Source organism: Eptesicus fuscus, chromosome 13 (assembly GCF_027574615.1).
Source record: "Eptesicus fuscus isolate TK198812 chromosome 13, DD_ASM_mEF_20220401, whole genome shotgun sequence".
NCBI classification, from domain to species: domain Eukaryota; kingdom Metazoa; phylum Chordata; class Mammalia; order Chiroptera; family Vespertilionidae; genus Eptesicus; species Eptesicus fuscus.
Genome location: NC_072485.1, coordinates 76398872 through 76426612, shown reverse-complemented (window position 1 = coordinate 76426612; position 27741 = coordinate 76398872). Strand labels below are relative to the sequence as shown.

Genomic DNA, 27741 nt, shown 5'->3' with positions numbered 1-27741 from the left:
TGCATCTTGCATGTAAAAAATAACACTATGAAAACTCCATTTTTTTCAAACTATATGAGAAAGTTTATTTAGAAGTTAGAGGCAAAATAAAGGCCCTAAAAATAAAATAAAAATAAGGGCCCTTGGGATTGTAGGAGAGAGGTAAGTAAAGGGCCGGGGGGGGGGGGCGGGTTGGGAGGGAGAAGAAGGGGAGAAAAGGCATGGGCTTGCCCTGGGAGAGTGAGCACCAAAATTGTTTTTCTTTTTTGCAAACTTCATAAAATGGCTAAATCAGGGATTTTGAAAAATTTTCTGGATGTTGATGTTCAGAATGGATTAAAGAGGAGAGGTTGGAGTAAAGAGATTGTTAGGCGGTGATAGGTATAGATGACAACTTGAATTAATAGTGTTCATTTATTTAGCAACATTTACTAAAAACAACTATAAATCACTGTTTTAGGCACTGGCAATGCAATGGTTAAAAAAATGAAATAATGACAGAATCCCTTCCTGGAATTTATGTGTCTTGGTGTTTCAAGTGCCCATGTCAGGGACAGGAAAGGGGGTGGGGAACCTCAATCTTCAGCTTCTTCATAGATGTAGCAATGCCACAGAACATAAATTGGGGGCCTTCCATTAGAGGTGATCTAGAGGAGTGTTTTGCAAAATTTCTGAAAATTTGAAGCTCTAGTGGAATATTTTTCCTGTTTAACTTATTCTCTATTACTGTAACTTTGTCCTTTGAGGAATGTTTTTTTTAAATCGTTTTTTGGTTCTTTTAACTATTGTTTTTTTAAAAAAAATCAAAGGTAGTCCTTGCTGGTTTGGCGTGTCAGCCTGTGGACTGAAGGGTCCCAGGTTCAATTCCAGTCAAGGGCACATGCCCAGGGTTGCCGGCTAGATCCCCAGTAGGGGGCGTGCAGGAGGCAGCTGCTCAATGATTCTCTCTTATCATTGATGTTTCTCTCTCTCCTTTCCCCTATGAAATCAATAAAATATATTAAAAAAATCCAAAGTAGCCCAGCTGGTATGGCTCAGTGGTTGAGCATAGACCCATGCACCAAGCGGTTGCTGGTTCCATTCCCAGTCAGGGCACATGCCTGAGTTGCAGGCTGGATGCCCAGTAGGGGGGTGTGCAAGAGGCAACCCATTGATGTTTCTTTGTCTCTCCCTCCTCCCTCTACCTTCCTCTCTCTCTCTAAAAATCAATGAAAACATAAAAAAAACAACAACAAAGGTAAATAATACTAAGTAAAAAGGAATGGCTAACATGCTGTTCTCTCTGAGAGACACTCACTGTTTTTCTGTTTTGGAAGACTTTTCAACTGGTTACTCTCCCTAACTTGAAGAAAACAACTGTCACTTGAAAATCTTATCTGCAACTGCCTCAGGGCATACTTTTCTCTTGTAAAGGCATCCTCCAGAATATATTCTTCTTCCAGTTTGAAAAGCAGCCGGGAATAAAACTAGTATTAATATGCACCGATTTGCCACTCCCTTTACCCTGCCCAGTTCTGCAACAAAATGACTGGAGCGGGTAGGGGGTGGGGGAGAGACGGCGGAGGGAAAGAGGAGAAAATGTCTGCGGATAAATAGGAATGTGGTAGATTCAATCCTTCTAGTGAAGGTTATGAAGGGAACAAAGGGCATTTCCATTGCTCAGTGAAAGGTGTTCCATTCCCCAAAGGTTAAACATTAATTCAGAACAAAAGAAAACCATTAAAAAACCCACAACAATCCTCGGGAGGATAGGTTCCTAGGTCAGTCGTTTCCGAGGGAAAGGGAAAGACCAGGGCTTTGCTGTATAACCTTGGGCAGGTCACCTACAGTTTTTGGAACCCCTGTCCTAACTTAGGAGTTTGTACCGAAGATCTCTAAGGTTCCTTCATGTCTAAAATTCTACAGTTCTATAATTACGTTGAGATGGGCCATTCTGTTGATTTCCCAGTCTCCGGGAGGGAGGAAACGAATCTCTGCGAGTGGAATTGACAACTTGATGGAGAAATATCCACACGGAGGCGGGTGAACCTCACATTTACTGGCCTTTGGGTCCTAGAGATGCTCTTGGAAAACCTCCCAGAGGGCCTCTCCCCTCTTCTTTAACCTGATTGAACCATTTTCTTGCCTCGTGGGAACGGGGAAGCGGGAAGGACCTATGTTAAATGGGGATTGTTCACTTGACTGAGCATTCCCCCCTCCTTATTTTTGGAACTTAAAAACCAAACCAAACCAAACCAAAAACGACCACAGAAAACGCCCCCAAACAGATCCTAAAGGGGCAGAAGGGGAAACTGATTACAGGGTCTCAAAAGGCCTGTTAAAACCCTGCTTCCGCTTTTTCACCCTTTCTTTGGGGGTTAGGATATGTTTTAAAACACCTATTTCTGGCGGAGTGGGCCCCGGGAAGGGGCGGTTCAGAACAGCTGACGGACGCTTCTTCTGGGGGGAGGGCTGGAGCGAGGGAGCTCGGTCGGATCCCCGCCGGCCGCCAGGCGGGCTCGGAGCGCCCAGGGCGCGGCTGCGAGCCAGCGGGCGGGCCCGGGGAGGGGCTTCGCGGAGGCGCCGCGGCCCGAGCGGAGCGGGGCCGCCCGGGCTCAGCGCGCTGCGCGGCCGGGCGGGCGGTGGCGCTGCGGAGGCGGCGGAGGCCGGCGGGCGCGGAGGAGGGGCCCGAGACTGGGCGGCCGCCGGCAGCTGCCTGGTGACGACTGCCGGCAGCGCGGCGACCCGAGGAGACCGAGCGGCGGGCCCGCAGTCCTCGCCTCCCGGCTGTCTCCCCTCCCCTCCCCTCTCAGCAGGGGCGTCAGGAATGGGCCCCACCCGCCGCGGGCCCCGCACCCCGCGCCTCCCGTAGGCCCCGCAGTCGGAGGCCGCCCGGCCGGCCTCGCACCACCCGTCGCCCCAGCCAGCCGACCCCACCCAGATCCCTGGGAGGAAGATGAGGGAGACGGGCCCGGCGCTCAGCAGCCAGAGCAGCAGCAGCCGCGGCCGAGGGAGGGTGTTTCGCCGTTTCCTCTCAGCCGCCAGGACAAGATGGCAGCGGCCGCGGAGAGGGGCTGAGCCCGGGCTGGGTGGTGCCGCCTGCTGAAGCGCCTGGCTCCGCGTCCCCCGCACGGCCCCGCACCCACCCCGGACATGCTCAGGGCTGCGGCCGCCCGAAGAGGGGAGAGCGCAGGCCTCTAGGAAGGTAAGGGAGCGGGGCAGGGGTGGGGGACCAGCTCGTTCGCGGGGCCCGGGGCCCCTCAGCGGGAACCCCGCCGGCCCGACGCCCCGGAGCGGCGCGGACCCGCCGCGCGTTCCGCACCCCCGTCTGCAGCCCCCGCGCGCTCGTGCTGCGCGTGTCCTCCCGGCCCTCGCGGGTCCAGGCGTCTCCCCCGAGGCCGGGCCGCCCCAGGCCGGAGGCCGCCGAACGTGTGGGCCGCGCGTGGCGTGTGCGCGCCGTGGCGCAGCCTCCGGGAAGCCGCGCTGGGGCCGAGCCTCCCCTTGCCAAGGTTGCGCAACGGCTCTTCCCAGCAACCGAAGTTTTGTTTGGTCTCACGGGGTGCCTCTGCCCCCCGCCGCAGCCCGAGGCCGTCGCCACGGACACCTCCTGCCTTCCGTTCAGGGGAACAGACACCAACACGCGCCCGCACGCACGCCACTCGAGCGCCCGGCCCATGGCCGCGTCCTGGCCTTGGGGCCCAGGCAGGCACCGGCGTCGCCGAGCGGCGGGCGTGCAGGGTGTCCGCTCCGGGGACGGGAGTGCGTGTGGTGGCCGGGGAGGAGAAATGTGATCCGCCGCCCCGCGTCCCCCGCCGCGGCCCGAGGAAGGCGTGGCGGCCGCGCGGCGGGGCTGTTGCCGGCTTCTCGTTACGGCGGCGGCCGCCCGCCTCCCTTCGCGGCGCCGGGAGCAGTGGCGGAAGGACTGGCGGCGAGAATGTCGGTTTCCCCGTCGGGAGGGAGGAGGCTGTTGTAAAATGGTACGTGGTTCTCCGCGGAGCCGGAGTGCTGGCTCCGCAGGGTGTGCGTGTGAGGTACCCTGGGCCGGCGACAGAGCAGTCACAACACGTCCAGTCCTTGAGCCGTGTTTTCCCAGCCTCTTGCCGCCCGGGTTAGACTTTGTTTTTCCACCTGTCGGGTCGCTGCTTCTAATTATAAAGTGTTTCAGATTATCGTCTAGTTTAGAGGGGAATCTTGTGGTTCACTCTTTGGTCAACTTTGATGTCTCTCCGGTACCGGGCCGGGAAAGGAAGCTGGTACCCCAGCCTGTGCTTGTGTGTGTACCTTCCAGTAGTTTGGAGATCGGCTGAATTCTTTTTTAAAAATATTTTTTAGGTGTTGGCTTGTTATCTGTAGCTTCTGAAGCGGAAGTACTACTAATCAAGCCAATTCATTTTTTCCCCCAAAGTTTTAATTGCTGGGCTCTCTAATATTTTAAGAGATCCCCTCCTTTGATCATAATTTGGATGAAAACTTGAGAGCAGAATCGGTGGGTTTCGTTTGTTCCCACCGAAAACATTTTGATCCTGCATTCTCGTTTAATTTTTCAGAAGCTGGGCAAGCCTCACCATATGTTTGATAAGTCTGGATTCTGCTTATGTTTGCAAGCTCAGTGCTAATTTTATACAATGAGCCATGATAAGGTTTTGATAGGTCATGATTAAACAGTACTTAAGTAAACAAAATATGAGTGATCTTTAAAAAAAAAACATTTTCATAGTTTTATTTGGTACCTTATGCCTTCATGTCATTTAACAATAACTGAAATGTAACCAACCAAATAAAGTTCTTTATGCTTAATTCAACAAGGCATTTCATGCAACAAGGCGTTTCTTGGTATACTTATGGGTGCATTCATAAATTTTTGAAAGCTTATTTTTGGGATATAATGTTTAACCTGATTGAAGATTATTTTTTTATTTTTTAAAACTTATTTTTAAAATTGTGTTAAGGTAGAGAGGTGTTTTGAAATAGTTGAGATTTTGGACATTTCATTTTTTTTGTCATGGGAAAATGGAATAACAATATTGTAATTTTTTTTCCTACTCTAAGGAAAATACTAAAAAAATTTCTTAGATTAAAACCATGCTTTAAAAAGGTAAGATGAGCTTGAAATCTAGAACAGAACCAGCCATTAAATGTTTCAATTTTATATTTGGACATTGCTGACTCCAGTAGCTAAACATACATATTAGGCAAGCAGATCATAACATGGCGAGCCAGTCTTAGTTTATTGTCATAATACCTTTTCCAGTGAACTAGTCATTATCTTGCTTGTAAACCAGTCATTGGCTTCTAGGCATGGAGATTTAGAGTCACATAAAAGTGGATGGTTTTTGTGAGATAATTCTTCTTGTAAACATGCTTGAAAAGAAGCTTCAGATCATACTATTTTAATTTTTTGGATGTTCCGTCATGGGATGCCATAATAAGGTGCAAATTACAGAGGTAGGTTGCTGTAGCTAGTATGGCAGGGCATATAAGTATTTGTTTAGCGTGAGGAATTGAAAGCCCCCTTGCAATTTAAAATAGCAACAGTTGTCAAATGCACTTCTTTATTCAGCTTTTGTTTTTAACACTGAAGGCATATGCAGGGTGTCCCCAAAAATGTTTACACACTTTAACAACTGATAGCTCAGTTTTGAAAATGAAATGTATTTTTAATAAACACTGCCTTTATACTGGTAATTACTCAAAGTCTGTGTATACATTTTTTGGGGACATGCCTATATATGGAAGTGAGTATGGGGCAAATGTAAATTTCAGAATGCTGAAATACTATTTCCCACCCATTGAATGAAATACTTGTTTGCATGCTATTTTTTTCTTTTTTTAAAAATATATTTTTGATTTCAGAGAGGAAGGGAGAGGGAGAGATAGAAACATCAATGATGAGAGAGACCATTGATCGGCTGCCTCCTGCACGCCCCCTACTGGGGATCAAGCCTGCAATCCGGCATGTGCCCTTGGCGGGAATTGAACCTGGGACCCTTCAATCTGCAGGCGGACACTCTATCCACTGAGCCAAACCAGCTAGGGCTATTATTTTCCATTTGAATGTCAGAATGACTTATTTTGGTAACCTTTGAAGTTAATTTTGCGAGGTAAAGGAGTTAACTTTCTTAATATGCTATTCTCAGTCTAGCAGTTCACTAAGAGTGATGATATGGTCGGTTAGAATTGCATTATTGGTGGTTAATTCAGAGACAAAAAATGTCATTCCATTGCAACTTTACATTTGTAGATAGCAATATATAAATTTAAGGGTGTTTGATCTAAGGAACTTTGAAATTCTCCATATTTAAAATACCTCTTTAGAGTTATTCTTGCCTCGGACACAAAATAACTTGCTATGTGATGATTATATTGTTGCTGTTAAAAGAAATGTTCATGTAAAATTTCTGGGTTTGCAGCTGTCCTTATTTCCTAGTGTCTGAAGTTGAGATTTCTAATGTGGCTTGTTCACTTGGAAGTTACTTCTAGACAAACTAGAACTTTGTTAAAATGGAAGAATCTACCAGTATATTGTATTGCTTTCTAAAAGTTGCCTCTCTCGCCCCACACAACTTAAGGAAATACAGTCCACTTCTTTTGGTTGGCTTGGTGTAATTAAGAGTGGTTTGGTGAAAAATGCCCTAGTGTTAGTGTGCTGATTCTGTAGCTTTGTCATAGCTGTTGGTTTGGACCTTATCTAAATCACGGTTAGGACCAAGCTAGAATAGAGAGAGAGGATGTGTGTTATATATTTTACCCAACTGTTTGTCAGATTAGACCTTGACCTCTTGAGCAGTTCAGGCTGCTTTCCTCAGTTGATACTTGGGCCATATGTCACTACACAAAGGCAACATATTGCCTTGATTCTGAGGCACACCGCCGTTATGCTAAGGGACTTAGAGCCTCTGCTCTTAGTATTTATGTGGAAACTAAAAAACCTGGGTGCATATTGAAAATACTGTATTTTTAGGGTGCCATTTGTGGTTTGGGATAGTTAAGTCATTTAACTGATTTTTTCTTTTATGTTTAGAAATGAATGAAATAATCAGTACTTAAAATATTTTATATAATTTTTATTGAAAAATTTTTTTTATTGATTTGAAAGAAAGGGAGACACACACACACACACACCCACACACACACACACAGAGAGAGACAGACATGGATTTGTGGTCCCACTTATTTATGCACTCATTGGTTGGTTCTTGTATGTGCCCTGGGGATTGAACCCAAAGCCTTGGTGTATTGGGATGATGCTCTAACCAGCAGAGCTACCCTGCCATGGCCCCACAATCAGTACTTCTGTAAGCTGTCTTTTTCCAACAGGAAGGCTTTGAAATAAAACAAACCAAAGACAGTATCTTTTACCTTAAATGTATTTTGTTACCAAACAATTTCTCTAATATTCTACAAGTGACAGTTGTTTGTTTTTTCCCTGTGGGAGAGGGAGTGAGAGGGCAGCTGGTGGGGCAGGTAAGGAGAGGAAGCTGGGCCACAGTGCGGGGAAGAGATTGGTGTGGTTATAAATCTGTTTTCACTTTAAATGTTGAAGTTGCTAGCAACCAAAGTTCATTTAGTTATAGTCAATTACGTATTGTGGTAGCTTGGGGAAAAGATTAAGAATATGCAGTGACACCCTGGCCAGGTGGCTCAGCTGGCTGGCGCGTCCTCCAGTACACCACGAAGGTGGCAGATTCGATTCCTGGTTGGGGTGAGAATAGGAGGCTACTGAACCATGTTTCTCTCTCAGATGGATCTCCCCCCACTCTCTTTTTATCCACCCCCCCACCCCCCAATTCTTTTATCTTTAAAATCAGTTAAAACAAAACAAAACAAAACCATATCCTCTGGTGAGGCTTAAAAAAATGAAGAAAAAAGAAATGCCGTGACACCTGCTAAGTGATCAGTCTTGTGAAATAGTATCTGTTTATCATACTGGACCAGTTTTTTTTTTTTTTTTTTTTTTAAATCCTGCCCCCTTCCACTTTGTGTCTTTTGTTTTTCAATCTAAAAGACTTTTTTGCTTTATGTAGAATTTCGGGAATATAAGCTTTCTATCCAATTAAAGAAAAATCTTATGTTCTAGGCCTGACTTGGATGACGAGCATAGAACATATTATTCCTATTAAAATGGGTTTGATTTATAGGAATACTTTTTTTTTTTTTGTCTTTGGAGATCCTTAATAATAAAATTAAGATGCACCTCATAGCCCTAGCTGGTTTGGCTCAGTGGTTAGAGCATCGGCCTTTGAACTGAAAGGTCCCAGGTTTGATTCCAGTCAAGGGCACATGCCTGGGTTGTGGGCTCGATCCCCAGTGGGGGACTTGCAGGAGGCACCCGATCCATGATTTTCTCTCATCATGGATGTTTCTCTCTCTTTCTCCCTCTTCCTTCCTCTCTGAAATCAATAAAAATATATTAAAAAAAAAGATGCACATCATATATGAATCTAGGTTTTTCAAACTGAATTAAAGCCCTGATAAGTTTCTGATATCAGTGACACAGTCAATTTTTACCTTTTGAGATAAACATTTCTTCTTTTAAAGAGTAGGTTTCCTGATACACTTATGTTGTATTTTCTTTGCTTTTTTGTAATTTTTTTTTAAAACAAAAAGATTACACCTAAAAGAAGTGGAGGTTTAGAGAATAATAATAAAAGAAAATGAAGTACTTTGGTCATTTGAGCTGTACTTTTTCCTTAAGGTAAGGACCTAAATTGTGAAAGATGGATCCTTTAGGTTATAACTCTTGGTTACCTTGAAAATAAAGGATGAAAAAAATAAAGGATGGCAGGGATGGTCAGATACATTTTTTTGGGGCATAATTGTTAATGCTGAAGCATCTTTTCTAATATGAAAAAATTATGATAGATATTGAGATAATCACATGAACACAATATGAGTCACTCTCTCCCCTCTTTAAAATTTTGTAGCCATTTATTATAAATTATAGTTGATTACGGATGGCTTACCAAGAAAATTGTCTTTAAGCTATGATAAACAATGTGAAACTTGGCTGTATATGACTAGCCAATTATTACAGTTTAAAAATCTTTCAAAAGTGTTTGACTTACTAAAAAACATTTATATTAACTTCAGCTTCTTCAGCTTCTCCCTACTTTCATATTACCCATAAGTTGAAAACTACTTTACAGTTTTTAAAAAATAAAATAGCAAACTTGCTTAGAAAATGTTTCTTACCCTATAAAGCAGTTATTTAAAGGCCTGTAAATTATTTGCATGTATTTTGACTGTGTTATCTGTTTAATAATACAACGAGAGTCTTGTAGGTTGGGTAAACTATACGACTTTAGATATATAATGCTACAGTCTTAAATAGTTAATAAGTTAGATAAAGTGATAACATATTGAAAATTGAACCTGACTTTCTAGAGACATTTCTTCTAACATATAATTTAAATTAATGCTTCTGAGGACTTAAATATGTAATATGTTACAATTTCTATTGAAATATTAAATAGAGTATAGTGACAAATGGAAAATTACAGGTTATGATGCCATGCTTCACTATATTCTCAAAACAAAACAAAAACATATTTTGGTCTAACTTACATCAGTTTCAGTGGAGAAGACACAAGTATCCCTGCAGTAAATTAGTTGGAGTTTCGTATTGTTTATTTTATTTATTTTTAATAGTTACCCGAGGGTATGTTTTTATTGAATTTAGAGAGAGAGGAAGGAAAAGGGAGAGAGAGAAACATGGATCGGTTCCCTCCCATACATGCCTATACTGGGGATCAAACCCTGCGACCTGGATATGTGCCCTGACCTGGAATCGAACCCTTGACCCTACAACACTCCTACCAACTGAGCTATACCAACCAGGACTATAGTTTCATATATTTTAGTTAATTAAGAATAGTATTGGGTTTAAAATATTAGATTTTTAACCTGTTGAGCATACTTTAAATATTTCATTATAGCTGGATCACCGACTGACCACAGATGAAAAAAATTTAATGTCGGGCAGAAAAATTATAAAATATTTGTATGAAAACTATTTTATCTAGTACATCTTTGAATGTCACTAAGTGCAAAGTTCTGTGTTATGAATGAAGAGAGTTAAGACACAATCCCTGCTTTGAACAAGTAGTAGGTGAAGTTAGCTAAGTACTGGAAATTTTCTTTAATATCTGTATGTGTGCATGAGTTGGAAAATACTGCCTGAGGAAAATAATGATTTAAATACTAGTATAGCACAATCAAATTTCTTAAGACTTCATTTCATTTTGTTAAATATAAGATATTTAAGTTACCAGGAATAGTTCAGTTTCTTAATGTTGTGTGTCACCACCCTTACCACAAAACCAAGCCAAAACAAAACAAAAACCATTTAAAAATTCTATGAATTTTATTTTGGTGATAATAAAATTATAACCAGTTTAATAGTCTAAAGGTTATAAAGACATGCTGTAGATTAATTTAAATCAAGGGGAAGATCACCCTGGCCAGGTAGCCAGTTGATTAGAGTGTTATTCTCATACTCCAAGGTTGCAAGTTTGAAACCTGGGCAAGGCACGTACAGGACTCAACCAATAAATGTGTAAATAAGTGGAACAACAGATTGATGTTTCTCTCTCTCTCTCTCTCTCTCTCTCTCTCTCTCTCCCCCCTCCCTTCCCTCTTGTCCTTACTCTCCCCATCCTCTTCCTCTTTCCCTCTCTCTTTCCCTCCCTCCCTCCTTCTCTTCTCTCTCTCTCTCTCAAAATCAGTAAATAAAAATTTAAATAAATCAAGGAGAAGGTCATATTTCTCATATATAGTTAATAAATTCAGTTCTTTTCCTTTTGGGCATAATTCTTGCATTGCCTGAGAAAATTCTAATAGGTTTGCCTTTCTAAAATTATATTATTACCTTTCTTCTAAATTTGGGATACAGTGCTTTTCAAACCCCATTCCTGTGCTGACCCGTGGAAAGAAAATAGAAGGGGAAAAATAGGGTATAGATAGAATTCAATTTTAAGGTCCTTTTAAGAATATTGAAATTACTAGCTGTAACTTATTTGAAAGCACTAAACAGAAGGGATATTGTTTGTATATTTAATTTTTGTAAATCTAAAGTACAATTAACTTGGGGTTCTTAAAGCAGAGTCATGCAAAGGGCAAGTATTGTATTTCGTTCCTCTTATAATTCTATATGATATATTCTTAAATGAAATTTGACAATTTGGTAATATTATAATATTTTATACATGTATATTTAAAATGGAATTCTGTATCAAAACTTACTTAGGGTGTTAAGGACTGTAACACAATTGGTTTACCAATAGCTTTTGAGTACAAAATAGTTGAAATGTTTGCCTTGTAAAATGCCCTAAGCTTAGCATGGCATTTCTGAAAGTATTTCTAATGGTTACTCTGTAATTTGCAAAATCTCTTTAAACTATCTCACATTTAAATGTGTAAAATTGTTTCCCTTTACTCTGATTTGAAGAAAATGAAATACCTCAATTTATAACCTATTAGAAGGTAACAATATTACATTTTAGGAAAAGGTTACATTTAAAAATGTAAAATAGTATCTGAACTGTTTCTTCAGGTCAAAAACCATGTCTTAAAAGATTTCTTTATCCCTAAAGTGCCTAATAGAATTGGGGGATCAAATATATTATTACTAGAGGCCCGGTGCATGAAATTCGTGCACTGGAGGGGGGTCCCTCAGCCCAGCCTGCCCCCTCTCACAGTCCAGGAGCCCTCAGGGGATGTCCTACTGACACCTTAGGGAGAGGTGGGGAGAGAGGGAGGCGACTGGGCTAATCAGGGGAAGGCACCACCCCCATCACTCCGCTGCTGCTGCCACTGCTGGCCACCACAGCTGCCAAGGTGTTTTCATCAACACGGACTCCAGTCTCTTCACCACGAAAAAATGACAACTTTCTTTAGGCATTTTCAAGATGTCTCTTTCATAGGATATGACTTTTTTTTTTTTTATCCTCACCTGAGGATATGTTTCCATTGATTTTTAGAGAGCGTGGAAGAGAGAGGGAAAGACAGAGAGAAACATCAATGTGAGAGGGACACTTCAATTGGTTGCCTCCTGCATGAGCCCTGATCTGGGCCCCGGCCAGGAAGGAGCCTGCAACCTAGGTATATGCCCTTGATCAGAATCGAACCTGGATCCTGTGGTCTGCAAGCCGAGGCTCTATCCACTGAGCCAAACTGGCTAGGGTAGGATATGACATTTCTTAGCCCCTCCAGCAGCGGACCTTGTTTTTTCCTCCAGGAGTGAGGTGGAAAAACCCTAGATCACCTTCTTGGATTCTTATTACCCAAGTTACCAAGAACACTGCGAGTGGTGTACTGGGAGCTTAGCCAATGAGCGGTTAGAAAAGGTGTTTCCTCTGCAGCTCATGCGCAGAGACGGGATTGCTGGCGTGTGGCGGCTGGCAGGCCCCCCCCCCCCCCGCCCCCCCCGCCCCCGACCCGGTCTGTCTCTGTTCTGGGCCTGCTCAAGCTGCTGCGGCCGGCGCTGGCAGGCCCCCCTGTCTGCCTTCATTCTGGGCCTGCTCAAGCCACCACGGCATCCATGGCTTGCCTCACCTCCCACGCAGTCCCCTCCCACCCACCTGCGCGCGCAGCCCCCTCCTGAGCGGTCGTGACATTACGGTGTCCTGGACAATTTGCATATTACCTCTTTTTATATATATATATATATATATATATATATATATATATTTATATATATAATAAAAGTAACCAAATACAGGCATGCTACATTCTACCTCTGTCCCTTATTCCATGTAGAAAATGTTTATCAAGTAGCTTGACAGGTACCTGACCAGGTACTTGTGAATGTGTCATATACACATTTAACTTCTCAAAACCCACTGTACTCCTCACCTCTTTTACGTGTAGCAGACGAGTCTGTTTCCCTCATACGGGTCAATAGGTATGAACTTCCTGCAGATTTCCAACCCTCCACCTCTGAAGGTAACTTGTACCAGTACACAGTATTGTCACTACTTTCTCAGGAAAGCAACATCCCTTTCCCTCCAGGATTGCCTATTCTCTGTTGTGGATTTCATTCTGAATTGTGTTTTCAGCATCTTGAGCCTCTCCAGTAACTTCAAGTCCCCTCTTTTTATTCCTTGGTCTTTTTTTTCCTTCAGCCTTTTAAAAAGGTATCTGAGATTTTAAGTGGCTATCTTTTAATTGGGCCTCCTTAAGTCTCTGGACCTATTTTTTCTGTTTCTTCCAAACTTATTAAATGTGTGCGATAGCCCCTATGTAAATTTCTATTTACTTCTCAGCCCTTGGCAGTATTTTCCTGTTCATTCATAGCTTATGTACCGTATTTCTCCAGATGATTGCATAATCTCTACTATACCCTATTCAGGTATGAGCTTTCAACTCATCTTTTGAACTATGATCTCATTATTTCTCCCCAACGGGTAGCTCAAACCGAATTGACTACCTTATTTCCAAATTGGTTTCTTTTTCTGTATTTCCTCTTTTGTGTCCTCACTCATTTCTCTCTTTTTTAAAAAAATTATTTATTGATTTCAGAGAGAAAGAGAAAGAAACATTGATATGTTGTTCCATTTATTTATGCATTCATTGGTTGATTCTTATATGTGCTCTGACCAGGGATTAAATCTGGTGTATTGGGATGACGCTCTAACCAACTGAGCTACCCAGCCAGGGCCTTACTCATTTTTATTGTTGTTTATGTTTGAAACTTTAAATTTTTTTAAAAATTGATTTTGGAGAGAGGGAAGTGGGAAGAGAGAGAGAGAGAGAGAGAGAGAGAGAGAGACAGAGACATTGATGTGAGAGAGAAACATTGATTGGACATTTGAGCAAATTATTAATCTAGGATTGAACTTCCCCTGTTGATTTGAGTTGTTTCAAGTGGTAGATTAGGCCCTTGCCAGGTTGCTCAGTTGGTTGGAGCGTCCTCCTTTACAACAAAAGGATTCGGGTTCTATACCAGCTCCAGCACATACTTAGGTTTCGGGGTTCCATCCCCTGGTCAGGGTGCCTGTAAGAGGCAGCTGATGGATGTTTCTCTCTAAAAGAATCAATAAAAACATATCATTCTTTAAGGATTAAAAGGGGGGGGGAAGTAGATTGGTTTAGGAGGTGTTCTGGTAAGAATTATTTGACCTTCGCTTTCTTCATCTTTCATGTTTCATACTTACTTTACATGGATTTTTAAAGTAAATAAAAATGTCATAGTGTGTTTTGAGAGAGTGGAAGAGAGGGAGGCAAGGGGGAGAGAGAGAAACATCCACCTGAGAGAGACACATGGATTGATGGGTTGCCTTGGCTCCACCTGGACTGGGGCCAGGGATCAAACCCACAACCCAGGTATGTGCCCTTGACCCGTGACCCTTTGGTCTGAAGGCCCACGCTCTAATCAATGAGGCAAACCGACCAAGGCTCGTGGTTTTGGGGACATATTTCCTATAAAGTAGAAAGTAAATTATTTGGCTTTCTGTTAAGGGAGTTGTCATAACCCAAAATTATAAAACTTATTATTTTTTCTGGCTTTATCATAGCATCCTATTTTATTTGCAATATCTGCAAAGCAGTCATTCCCCACCCCCACTGGTAGACATTGGTATTGTATGATGAATTGAAATAAAATGTTCTTTTGTACTTAAGTTTTATAAACTAGATTTGAGTTGTTAAGCTTATAGTTTACTTCAAGGAAGAGAGTGCTTTGGGTGAACTTTTTATTTTTAGTCAGTATTCCCATTTCTGAGTTTTGATATATGGTTTGAAAAATACTAGGGAATTATATGCTGTAGTAAGAATAGTCCTTGAATACCGTTTTTAATTAACTCCTTCTAGCCTTTCTTAAATAAAGATTTATATTGGCAGGGTAATTTCTAGCAGCTTTGAAATACCCAACAGGTCATTTTCTGTTCCAAAAGCTAGAATTTTTTGCTAAGTCAGACGAAGCTTGTTATTTAACATGCTGATTTTGTGTTATAGTCAACACATTCCCGAGATGCTTTGTTCACAATGCTGATGGAAAATACCCAAGACTTTAGTGTTTTCAAATAAATGTTTTGTGGGCATCTCAGACAGCAGGTTTTATTTTATGTTGTTTTACAGCATGTGGTGGTTCATTTATGTGAAAATATTTCTTATGTGAAATGTATTAGTGTAACTAATTTCCTGGATAGAATACTGGTAAAACAACCTGTTAATGATATAGGTATTTAAAATACTAAGATTTAAACGGCCAGTGAAGAGTTACACTCATTTACTATTCACACTAAAAGTATATTTTTTTATATATCCCATCTTTTATTCTAAGAAGACATGTTATTTTGTCTTTTATAAATATGCTCTTAAATTACAAAGAAATTTAGAAATAAAAGTTTGGCTAGAAACTACTTTTTATTATCTGAATATTGCTAGTTATGTAGTTCCATTTTCTAATTCCTATTGTAGAGCCCTGCATAGAATAGTACTGGGGTTTTCTATCCTTTCAAGAATGAAAAGGCCTTTTTATTGTCAAATTTATTGGTCCACATAGTTAAATTCTAATTTTAATCTCTATTGATGAGGAAATCACACAATAATTAAAAGTTCCAAAAACTGTGAATTAAGTAATACTTTTAAATGAAAAGATTTTCTTTCACTGCTTATGAATACATTTTTATTAATGACTAGAGGCCCAGCACACAAAATCGTGCACGCATAGGGTCCCTAGGCCTAGCCTGCTATCAGGGCCATTTTCTGCCCACTCGCCAGTCACCTGGTTCCCCTCGCTGGCCCTCATCCAGCCCTGCCGCCACCAGCCAGCCAGTTTCCCTCGCAGGCTCTCGGCCTGCCCTGCCGCCACCACCAGCCAGCTGGTTTCCCTTGCAGGCCTCCCACCTTACAGCGACTGGTCGAGTGGTCGTTCTGGTTGTTACACTTATGGTCTGGCCTTTTATTATATAGGATGGCAGAAGATGGATCCCAGGGCTCATTGTATGCCTGATCATTCTAGATTTTAGGTGATTTGGGCTTGCCTAACATACTCAGCAGTTCATCCCCAAATGTGTAACCCTTGAAGAGCAGCCTTGTGCAAGAAAAACATTGTTTTATGCCTGTCACTCATATTCTTTTTATCACTTGACAAAAGCTCAGACCTACAGAAAAGTTAAAAAATAGTACAAAGGATTCTTGTATATCTTTAACGTAAATTCTTTAAACGTTAACATTTTACCCCATTCGCATTTACCTTTTCTCTTTATATTGTATTACTCTCCCCCCCCCCCGCCCCCGCTGAACTTTTTGAGAGTAAGTTATAGACATGATATCCTTTTACCCAACTTTTCCCTACAAGTTTTTATGTCTCTTTAGTTTTGTGTAATCGGAAAAGTGTTTCAGTTTTTGTGTTGTTTCCTGACATTGACATTTTGACCTATACTACGTGTTTTTTAAGAATGGCCCTCAATTTGGATTTGTTTGTCTTGAGCTTAGAAATATCACAGTGAAGTGTGTTGCTGCTAGCTCGTCATATCAGGGCACATGATGTTAACATTGATCATTTGGTTAAGGTGGCATCTGTTGGTTTCTTCTTTTTGATTAATACCTATCTTGTGGGGGTGTATTTTGAAGCTGTGTAAATGGCAAGAACTCGGAAGGGTCTTGCAAGGTAACACATTAGCCATGACGATGGCAGCAGATAGGAGATAAAGGACTTTTTTTGGAGGGGGCCAGAGATAAAGGACTTTTTTACTCATAGTAATAGCAATGTAGTCAGTATGTCAGTATTTGCCTTGTCCCCCAACTCGGTTCCCACTGGGTGATGTGAACAGGACCAGGTGACCCCTGCACAAAAGGAGTCATGTTGTGGGAGACTTGAATCTTATATAAGGGGCAAGTAAGCCTGCCTGGCATTTACCCAAGAGGGAGTCATTATCTTTATCTTACTGGACATGAGACAACCTGCCCTTTGCTCAGGAGGAAAACACTATTTCTACTACGAAGGCTGTTCAAAATACAAACACCTTTCAGAAGCGACTCCAGAACAAAGGCAGTCGGTGTCTCTGCTTGCAAGACTTGGAGAAACATGCTCACGTTGAATTGTCTCCCGACAAACTTTGTTATTCCAACTTTCACCCACCAGTTTTTGCATCCATTGATAATTCTTGCTTGAATCAGTTATGATTGTTGCCAAATGGTAAATTTTTAATTCTATCATTCCTTTACATTTATTATTTGCTTTTTTTCTTTTTCCGGACTTATTCCCCAGATACCTCACTTTTGCCCTCTGAGATAATCTTCTAAAGTAAACTCCCTGAATATACGTCTTTCTTTAAGATTTTACATTTAAGGGAACTCAGGCTAAGTCACAAGGCACCTCAAACTCAGCATCTAAAATTGAGTTCAATTTTACCTTTAAATTCTCCTGCTTTTTTAAAAAACATTTTCTATTATTATTTAGTGATCATTTTTTCAAGCCAGAAACATGGTTGTGTCAGTTCCTTCCTTTCTTCACTCCTCACCAACTTGTGTGGTTCTTCCTTCTACCTACCTATTGACAATCAGCCCTTTCGACTTCATCCCCTTAGTGTATGCCTTTGCTCAGGCTCTGATCAGCTATCATCTGGACTGTTACAATCATCTTCCCACGGTTCCATTATTATTCCTTTCTAGTTTATCCTTCACAGATTTGCCTGAGTAATTTTTTAAAAATACAAATATGATTCTGTTTTTTATTTGACTATGACTCGGCCTGGAAGACAAGGTTCTTTACAATGTCTTTTTAAAGTTGTCTTTCTTCTCAAGGACCCTCTTTTTCTCTAGCTGCCCTCTCCACTGGCAAGTTACGTTTTAGTGTGGAGATTGACAAACTTTCTCACAGGGCTAGTTGGCAAATATTTTAGGCTTTGCAAGCCGCATGTGGTCTTAAAAAACAACAACAGCTCTTTAAAAATGTAAAAACCATTCTTAGCTTGTGGGTCATACCAAAATAGTCTGGGTCCGATTTGGCCAACCATAAATTGTGGGCGCTGTTGTAGCCACTATGTCGTGTTTTTCATTAGTCTCTGTCCTTACATATGCTGTTGGTTTGTACTGCAAGGAATATCCTCTCCTGCATAGCAGACTTCTTCCCACCACCTTCCAAATTTAACTTTTAGGTTAACTTTTTACTGAACCCTTTGTGCTCCTTTAGGGCATATACTAATCATCCCCTTTTCTTTGCTGCCTGCATCCTTATGTTATTGCCCTCAGTGTTGTAGTTATATATGTACATATCTTTGCCTCCTGCTGGGAGCTCATTGATGAAAACAATGTTTATTTGGTGGTGGTGGTGGTGGGGAGAGGGGAGTCTAGAAGGAGTCAATGGGTAAAACAGACATCTGTAATACTTTCAACAATAAAGATTTTTAAAAAAAATGTTTATTTATTGCTAAATTCTTCCTGTTCCTAAATGTCTTTACTTGATTTGAATTAAAAAAAAAATTGAAGATAGAAATATAAATGGAATGAAATAGAGTATGGCTAATTGAATATGCTAATAAAATATCTAAAATGGTTGGTTATATTTTTTTGAAATTAAAAGAATACAATTAAAGACGTTCCATTATTTGGTAGATTCCCCCCCCCCTTCATTTAAAAATAATGGTAAGTGGCCTTGTTCTCCGTTTTCCTCTCTTGAGTCTGCTGACGCTGCCCCACTAGCTGCTCTCGTCAGCCTCCGCCCGCTCTCTCCTTGAGACTAGCACCATGCCTTCAAGTAAGTTGCAGCGTTCTGATGGAGAGAGATTTGAAGTTGATATTGAAATTGGCAAACAGTCTGTGACTATCAAGACCATGTTAGGCCAAAACCGGTTTGGCTCAGTGGATAGAGCGTCGGCCTGCGGACTCAAGGGTCCCAGGTTCGATTCCGGTCAAGGGCATGTACCTTGGTTGCGGGCACATCCCCAGTAGGGGGTGTGCAAGAGGCAGCTGATCGATGTTTCTCTCTCATCGATGTTTCTAACTCTCTATCCCTCTCCCTTCCTCTCTGTAAAAAATCAATAAAATATATTAAAAAAAAAATCAAGACCATGTTAGAAGAGCTGGGAATGGATGATGAAGGCGATGATGACCCAGTTCCTCTACCCAATGTTAATGCGACAATATTAAAAAGGTCATTCAGTGGTGCGTCCACGCCCACCACAAGGATGACGACCTCCTCCTGAGGACGATGAGAACAAAGAAAAGCAAACAGATGACATCCCTGTTTGGACCACGAATTCCTCAACGTTGACCAAGGAACACTTGTTGAACTTATTCTGGCTGCAAACTATTTAGACATCAAAGGTTTGCTTGATGTTACATGCAAGACTGTTGCCAGTATGATCAAGGGGAAAACTGCTGAGAAGGTTTACAAGACCTTGCATATCAAAATGGACTTGACTGAAGAAGAGGAAGCCCATGTACGAAAAGAGAACCAGTGGTGTGAAGAGAAGGAAGAGTTGTGCCTGACACTGTAACACTGTAAGGATTGTTCCAAATACTAGAGCACTGCTCTTGTATAATTGTTAATATAATACAAACAGAAGACAAATACAAATCAATTGTATTAGCAGAATATTGTCCTCATTGCATGTGTAATTTGGGTCGAGATTCCAAATGTATGGCTAAGTTTCTTCCAATATGATCAAAAGTATCTTTTTTCGTTGCTCTGAATAAAACTAAATTGTGGGTTCTCTATAAACAGTGGCATTTTGGGCTTTCCCTCTTTTTGCAAAGCAATTTCTGCCTAGTTTATTGTCCAGTTAAAAGGTCCAGTGACCTTTTAAAACTTGGCATTGTAAATAAAACAACTTGCAAAAGTTTTCTGAAATAGAAAAAATAAAATAAAAATAATGTAAATTTTGGCTATGAAAGTATAGAGTAATAGAATTAATTTTCATGCAACTGCCATCCTGGGTGCAAAATGACAGTACATATAATTGAAGTCTTTTTTTCTTTCTTTCTGGCATTTTTATCATTTCCACACATGTTTTTATACCTTACCGCATACTTACTATATCTAAAAGCACAGTATAGATTTGTCGGCTGTTAATTTTATAATAAATGGTACATGCTCTTCTGTAACTTGACCCCCCCCCCCACATTGTTGTTTTGAGATTTATCCATGTTGATATGTGTAATTTCAGCTAATTCATTTTGCTGCGCATGATTAATTCTAACATGCACAGCTTTTCGTACATTGCAACTGCTTTGAAATTGTGATACATTTTAAAATCAATGCTTTGCCCTTACAATTGTTATTTTTTCTTTTTTGTGGTATATAAATAAATATATGATGTTTGTGGTATAAAACACACTTGTGTGTGTGTATGAAAAAGCTGCACTTTGCCCTAACTGGTTTGGCTCAATGGATAGAGCATAGGCCTGCGGACTGAAAGGTCCCAGGTTCGATTCCGGTTAAGGGCATGTACCTTGGTTGCGGGTACATCCTCAGTAGGAGGTGTGCAAGAGGCAGCTGATTGATGTTTCTCTCCCATCAATGTTTCTAACCATCCCTCTCCCTTCCTCTCTGTAGAAAATCAATAACATATATTTTTTAAAAAATATATTTTTAAAAAAAAGCTGCACCTTAATAATTCCTTTTGTGACAATTAGGTTATTTCAAAATTTTGTAACTATATACAGTGTAGCAGTGAACATTATTTTGCCTGTTTTGTTGTACTTATGTGTGAGAGTGTCTGTAGGCAGGATATATACCTGGGAGAAGAATTACTAGATTCTGACCATTTCCAGTTTTGCTCTCTAAAGTGTTTGTACGTCTTACCCTAGTATATAAGTCTCTGTTGCCTCACTCTTCAACTTTGGGTATTATCTTATTTTTTGTCATTCTGATGGGTATGAAATGGAATCCTACCATAGTTTTAATTACTATTTTCCTTATTACTAGTCGAGGTTGAGAATTTTCTTTTAAGAAGTCTTTTGGCCTTTATTTCCCTCTTTTGTAAATTGCTTGTTGATGTCTTTTACCTATTTTCCTACTGAGTTTTGCCAAGCAGTGTGATTTCTTTAGGTCTTTTGTCAGTTATATGTGTTGCCAGTATCTTCACTATATCTGTGGCCTATCTTTATTTCTGGTATCATTTGATAACTAAACAAAAGTTCAAATTTTAATAAAGTCAAATTTTTCAATCTTTTGCTCTTAGTTTGTGCTATTTGTATCTTGTTAAAAGAAAAGCTTTCTTGTGGGATTTTTGCTCGGAAGCCTGTGCTATGGGAGATCCATTCCCCATAAGCAAAATAGATTGTGCTGGTGGGCTGAAGCTGACAGTGCTGGGAACTCCCAGGGGGGCCTGAGGGAGAGTTTTCTAATTATCGAGGACAAATTGAAAGCAAAAGCAGTAGATTACCAACTCTACTCTACAAATATATTTTTTTAAATAAAACGAGATTCCTCAAGTTAGCAGCATCTTTTAAAAAAAAATTTTTTTTTAAATTGGTTTCAGAGAGGAAGGGAGAGGGAGAGAGAGAGCCATCAGTGGTGAGAGAGAATCATTGATTGGCTGCCCCCTGCATGGCCCCACCCTGGGGATGGAGCTCCCAACGGGGCATGTGCCCTGACTGGGAATCGAACCATGACCTCCTGGTTCAGGGTCGATACTCAGTCACTGGGCCACACCGTAGTTTTCTTCCTAAGTACTCATGAAAGCGAAATCTTTAACTCTACTGATAAGCCACACTGGAATAACTATTATTTACGTGAAACTAGACGATAGATGGTATTAGTACCTTGAAGACTTCTTTATACCTCCTTTTATCTCTTTGATTGTCAGATCTTGTGGATCTAAGATTTAGTCATTTGTATAAAATTTAGATTTGTAGTAAAACTGATGTAGTTTCCTATAAAAAATAAGTTTGAAAAGATGTGAGGCAATAGAATAGTTAGATGCTTTTTAATTCAACTCAGACTTTGTGAGGAATGCAAACGTAGTTTAAGTACAGCATAATTTCTCTTTGGTTCACTAGCTACGTGAAATACGTTGGCCCTGTTCTTCTTCTTTTTTTAATATATTTTTATTGATTTCAGTGAGGAAGGGAGAGGAAGAGAGAGATAGAAACATCATTGATGAGAGAGAATCATTGATAGGCTACCTCCTGCACGCCACCCACTGGGGATTGAACCTGCAACCTGGGCATGTGCCCTTGGACCTGGGACCCTTAAGTCCTCAGGCTGACATTCTACCACTGAGCCAAACTGGTTAGGGTGGCCCTGTTATTTTCAAAAAGGTATTATGTAGGGTTGAAAGTCATTGCAGTGATGTGTAAAAGTCCTTTCTTGGAATGATCAAATTAATTATTCATTTGCTGTGTACATAAAAATGCTTTGGTGAAAATCACCTTCCCTAACATGGGTTGCTTCTCTAACAAAAGTATGGCACTTGATTACTACCTCCCCTAAAAAAAGTGCTTCACTTCTTCAAAGCTCATCATACCTGAGATGTGTCAGGAAGACGATTTGAGAGCCACAGTCATTAGATTTAGAATTTTGTATTCTTTTGCTGCTAAGCATCTTTTGTGTTACATAAAAGAAGTGTTAATTTGGAATCTATTTTACTAGAAGGACAAGAACTAGAATTTATCAAAGAATATTGGGCATTTGTGTGGTAGGAGGTAATCAGCGGAAGAGGTTAATAATATTTTGAGGACAGCGTGTGAAGTTCTTTGTTGATATGGGCAGGTCAGATCATGGGGGTTTGATTTAGATGAGGAAGCTAAAGAGAGGGCTCTGAGAGGTGACTGGATCCAGGTAAAGACCAGAATAGGATGGGGACCTGGTGGTAGATCAAGAAGCACGTGTGTGTGCACGCTCATGCGCCATGGTGTTTTCTGTTTTATTTAGCATGCTCACTTCTTTTTGCCCAGTATTTTTCAATCTTTTTGTCTTTGGTGCTGATCATAACAGGCTGAGGTCACTTATAGTCTATAATTTATATTTGTGTAATTTGACTAAAACCTCATCCTCCCATTAGTGAACTTAGTGCCACTCTAACTGCGGAGAATGTTAACTGTTTTTACATAGTGTGACCCTCTAGCTCTGTTAGCTTTGAAGCTGTCAGATTAGAGAAGCAGTGGTACATTTTACCTGATACAGCAATCTTATCTGTATTTTTCATTTCCTGTTCCATTCTGTCTCCCTTTAAAGAGTGGTAATAAGTTCACTTTTGAAAGTGAACTGCACCTCTGTCTACTTGCTTTTAATATATCCTGGAAGCATAGTTGATAGGTGTGTACAGAAAAGAAATCTGAATGGAAGCTTTTTATATAAACAGAATCAAACGTTTACTTTGATATAATGTAGCTGTTTACTTATTTCCAGTTGAGTGAAAATATTCCCTAAAATAATTTTCTCCAAGGTGACTTGTTTGTTGTTTGTATTGTTAGTTTTTGTTGTTTTGTTTTTGTGAAGTGTTGGCTACTGTTTATTATGAGGTAACATTTTTGAGATTTTCTTTAGGTAAGTATTTTTTTTTTCGTTCTCTAAAGGCTTTTGTTTTTTTGTTATTTTCATTTATTTCTTCTTGTAGATCTTTATAAATCTTTAGTACTGATCACATTTTCATACGTGTGTCTTTAAAACAATGTTTTTTAGTTGATTTTTAGAAAATATGTCTTCATTGATTTGAGAGAGAGAGAGGAAAGGAGAAGGCGAGAAAAACGTTGATGTGAGAGAGAAACCTCCGTTGGCTGCCTCTGCTAGGGATGGAGCCTGCAACCTGGCATGTGCCCTGACTGGGAATTGAACCCATAACCTTTTGGTGTATGAGATGATGCTCTAAAAGCCACCCTGGCCAGGGCTTAGAAATTCTTATCTGTGAGTTTCATCATCTGTGCTTCTGAATCTATTTTTATGGGTGCAGGTACAGGAATGACTTATGCAACATTCAAAGCTAAAGCATTAATTAAAATAGAGGTATTGAAATGCTTACCTTCTTCAAGGGAAAAAAATCTTGATGGAATTTAATTATTTTTATAAATTATGGATTTGACCCTTAAAAGTTTTCTTTATGAGATTTAAAATTGAACTTTTTTGTAATTAGTAAGTCCTTTTTCTCTTTCTTTTGCAGGTATGGCCTCACAAGTCTTGGTCTACCCACCATATGTTTATCAAACTCAGTCAAGTGCCTTTTGTAGTGTGAAGAAACTCAAAGTAGAGCCAAGCAGTTGTGTATTCCAGGAAAGAAACTACCCACGGACCTACGTGAATGGTAGAAACGTTGAAAATTCTCATCCTCTCATAAAGGGTAGTGCTTTTCAGACAAAGATAGCATTTAACAGACCTCGAGGACACAACTTTTCATTGCAGACAAGTGCTGTGGTTTTAAAAAACACTGCGGGTGCTACAAAGGTAATAGCAGCTCAGGCGCAGCAAGCTCAAGTGGAGGCACCTCCGATTGGGGCGTGGAGACCTAGGTTACATTTCCTAGGAGGCCCTCAGCGATGTGGATTGAAGCGCAAGAGTGAGGAGTTGGATAATCATAGCGCAATGCAGATTGTCGATGAATTGTCCATACTTCCTGCAATGTTGCAAACTAACATGGGAAATCCAGTGACAGTTGTGACAACTACCACAGGAACAAAACAGAATTGCACTACTGGAGAAGGTGACTATCAGTTAGTACAGCATGAAGTCTTATGCTCCATGAAAAACACGTATGAAGTCCTCGATTTTCTTGGTCGAGGCACTTTTGGCCAGGTCGTCAAATGCTGGAAAAGAGGGACAAATGAAATCGTAGCAATCAAGATTTTGAAGAATCATCCTTCTTATGCACGCCAAGGTCAGATAGAAGTGAGCATATTAGCAAGACTCAGTACTGAGAATGCTGATGAGTATAACTTTGTACGAGCTTATGAATGCTTTCAGCACCGTAACCATACTTGTTTAGTCTTTGAGATGCTGGAACAAAACTTGTATGACTTTCTGAAACAAAATAAATTCAGTCCCCTGCCACTAAAAGTAATTCGACCCATTCTTCAACAAGTGGCCACTGCACTGAAAAAATTGAAAAGTCTTGGTTTAATTCATGCTGATCTCAAACCAGAGAATATTATGTTGGTGGATCCTGTTCGGCAGCCTTACAGGGTTAAAGTAATAGACTTTGGGTCAGCCAGTCACGTGTCGAAGACTGTTTGTTCAACATACCTACAATCTCGGTACTACAGGTAAGTGACAATTAATCTTTGGTTATTAAATAAATGTTGAAGTTATGCCAAATGAAATAATTTTGTGTGTATATGTGATGAAAAAAGACTGCTTCGGATAAATAAAGAAATCAACACAAGATCAGTTTAGGTTTGAGTGTCCATCGGTAGACGAATGGATAAAGAAGATGTCACACACAGGCACATGCATGCGCGCACATGTGTGTACACAGTGGAATATTACGCAGCATAAAAATGAAATCTTGCCATTTTCAATTTAATGAAATATAAGATTAGCTTTTAGTTAATTTTTTTTGGACACATTATTTTAAAATCTTATTTACCAGCTTGAGAATAATAGTGGTGTTTCTTCTCCCCTCCCCCCGCCCCGTCCCCTTTGTACTCTATAGATTCTGTCTTAAGAGCTTTCAGTAGTCAGCATCTATAATAATAAAATCGTAATGTGCTAATTAGACCAGACAGCCAAACGACCTTCCGGACATCCTTCCGGACAAAGCCACAGCTGTGAGGGCCGAGGCAACTGCCGTGGCTGTGAGGGCCAAGCCCTTTGCACGAATTTCACGCATTGGGCCTCTAGTATTATATAAAACCCCAGGCTCCATCTGCTTGGGCTCTATATTTAGTTCGTTTGTTAGTAAATGACTTCATTTTCTTTGAGTCCTGCATTATTATGCATATCAGATTTAGTCCATGTCCTAGATTCCTTTTCTTTATTTGAAATCTTTCCGATCAGAGTAGAAAAAAAAGCTTTATTTAATTTTTATACTTGATATTATAATTTTATAAAATGTTTCAAGAGAGTAAAGGAAATCTTTTACAAAGCAATCTAAAATACTATATATCTATGATACTTGTTTCTACTAGTATTAAGCCTTTGCACAAATGTTAGCCTCTGTTGGCAATGAAAAAAAAGCTGTGAATAATTGCTAAGTATAATTAGTAGTTTCTAATTTGTTCTTATATATATTTTTCAAGTAAATAATTTACTTGAATTTCGGAAGCTATACAATTGCGATGCTAACTTACAGGTTCTGTATTTAGAGTTAGAAAAAAGTGAAGTTTTTATTTGTAATAAATAAAAACTAGTGCTAGCATTTTGTTTGATGTTACCTGATGTTGATTGATTAAAAACAATGGGAAAAAAACCCACAAAAAATTTGAAATGGGCTTTATGTCAATTAAATTCAAGAATTTGAAGAGTTAGTAAACATTAAGGTAGGTTGGTGAAAATGTAGTATAGCCCTTAGGTACTGTTTTAATATATAGTATAATTATGCATGAAAAACACATAACTATTATTTTTTAAATGTTTTTTGTAGTTTATATTTGAAAACATTGCCAAATCTGGCTTAATTTATGAGTGAGGTTACTTATAAATCTGGTTTGGCAATAAATAGAAGTGTCTTATTCTTGTTTTTTTTTTTTTTTTTTACTCTTTGTTAAATATATTGTATTTGAAAAATGAAAGGAGGAAGTGGAAACTTACCAAATTAAATATATTTTGAGCTAATCACAGTAGGAACACATATACCCCAGGTTCCAAGGTAAATGATTTGTGTTTAAACACAGGTTCATGTGTTTTTTTATTTCTTTGAACTGTGCAACACAGAAATGTAGTAGGGATATCTTAAAATAGATAGGGGATAGTGGCCAGAAATTGTTGACTACTATAGATGGTGAGGCTGTCTAGCTCTTGTGGTGATATAAGCCAGAAGTACATGCTAAGGGCATTGATTTGCTCAAGGTCAGCATGTTCTAAATTCAGCTGCTTGAGTGTGGTTTTTGTCAAGAACACATGGGGCTGTTGAATGCATAAAAGGTTTTAGCAGCAGAAGGTGCTGTATTTATGAGGTGTGGTGGCAACATTGAGGTCATGAATACCTTTTTTCTTTTTTTTTTTTTAAATATAGATTTTAGCCTGTGGTTCTGAGTCATTTCAGAACATAGAGACAAGAAAGTGGACTATAAAGTAAGCTGTATAGCAGTTATATTCTTTGCTACTGTACTAATACTATGTAATTTATCACCAGTTGTTGAAGTAAAAAAATGTGTTCTATTTTGCATGTAATGCTGACAGAAAGGCATGTAAAGGTAACAATTTAGGCTTATCAGTTTTTGTTTAGGGCAGTCCCACCCCCTCATGCCTTTTTAATCCTTAAGTTTCAAAGACAATGTTTCTGTAATAAAATAAAGGTACATAGAATGACCTCCCCCCCCCCCCAAGTAATAACTAATGTTTTATACAGGGTTACTTTATAAATAGAAATAACTATGTATGTAACCTGCATCATTTTTCCAAGTGATTTTACGTATATTTCCTGCTTTGTTTCTCATGTCTCATCCCTGGGAGTTGCGTAAGACAATTGGTGGAATTCCTATTTAATAAGTAGAAAAACTGAGGCTTATACAAGCAGACAGGTCCAAACTCACGCTCACAATTTTTGTTGAGCCCTTTTTGTTTGCTGGCACTGAGCTAGGTGCTAAGGGTACAGTGGTGATTAAAACATGACTTTATCATTTCATGGAGAACAGTAGTTTGTCTCAAAATGCTAGGGAATAGGTGTGTGCACAGTACTATGGCGTTTAGCCCAATCTGAGGGTTCAGAGAAGGCTTTTGGGGAGAGATGACTCCTAAATGAG

The 27741-nt window shown here is 40.1% G+C and overlaps 1 protein-coding gene and 1 pseudogene across 5 annotated transcripts in view; both read left to right on the top strand.

The window, feature by feature from the left end:
* Positions 1-2570: 2570 nt before the first annotated feature.
* The window catches only part of HIPK3 (homeodomain interacting protein kinase 3), a 65643-nt gene continuing 40472 nt past the window's right edge, over positions 2571-27741 (top strand). For 2 of the 5 annotated variants that reach the window (XM_008146826.3, XM_054725757.1), the window contains exons 1-2: positions 2571-3163; positions 24006-25101. In XM_008146826.3, the coding sequence (XP_008145048.2) occupies positions 24008-25101 (1094 nt within the window). In that variant the 5' untranslated portion in view covers positions 2571-3163; positions 24006-24007. Of the gene's footprint in view, positions 3164-3594; positions 3936-24005; positions 25102-27741 lie in introns of those variants that run through there. The other 3 variants (XM_008146827.2, XM_054725758.1, XM_028153687.2) reach the window with 2 other exon arrangements.
* Positions 18939-20165, top strand: LOC103291044 (S-phase kinase-associated protein 1-like; annotated as a pseudogene).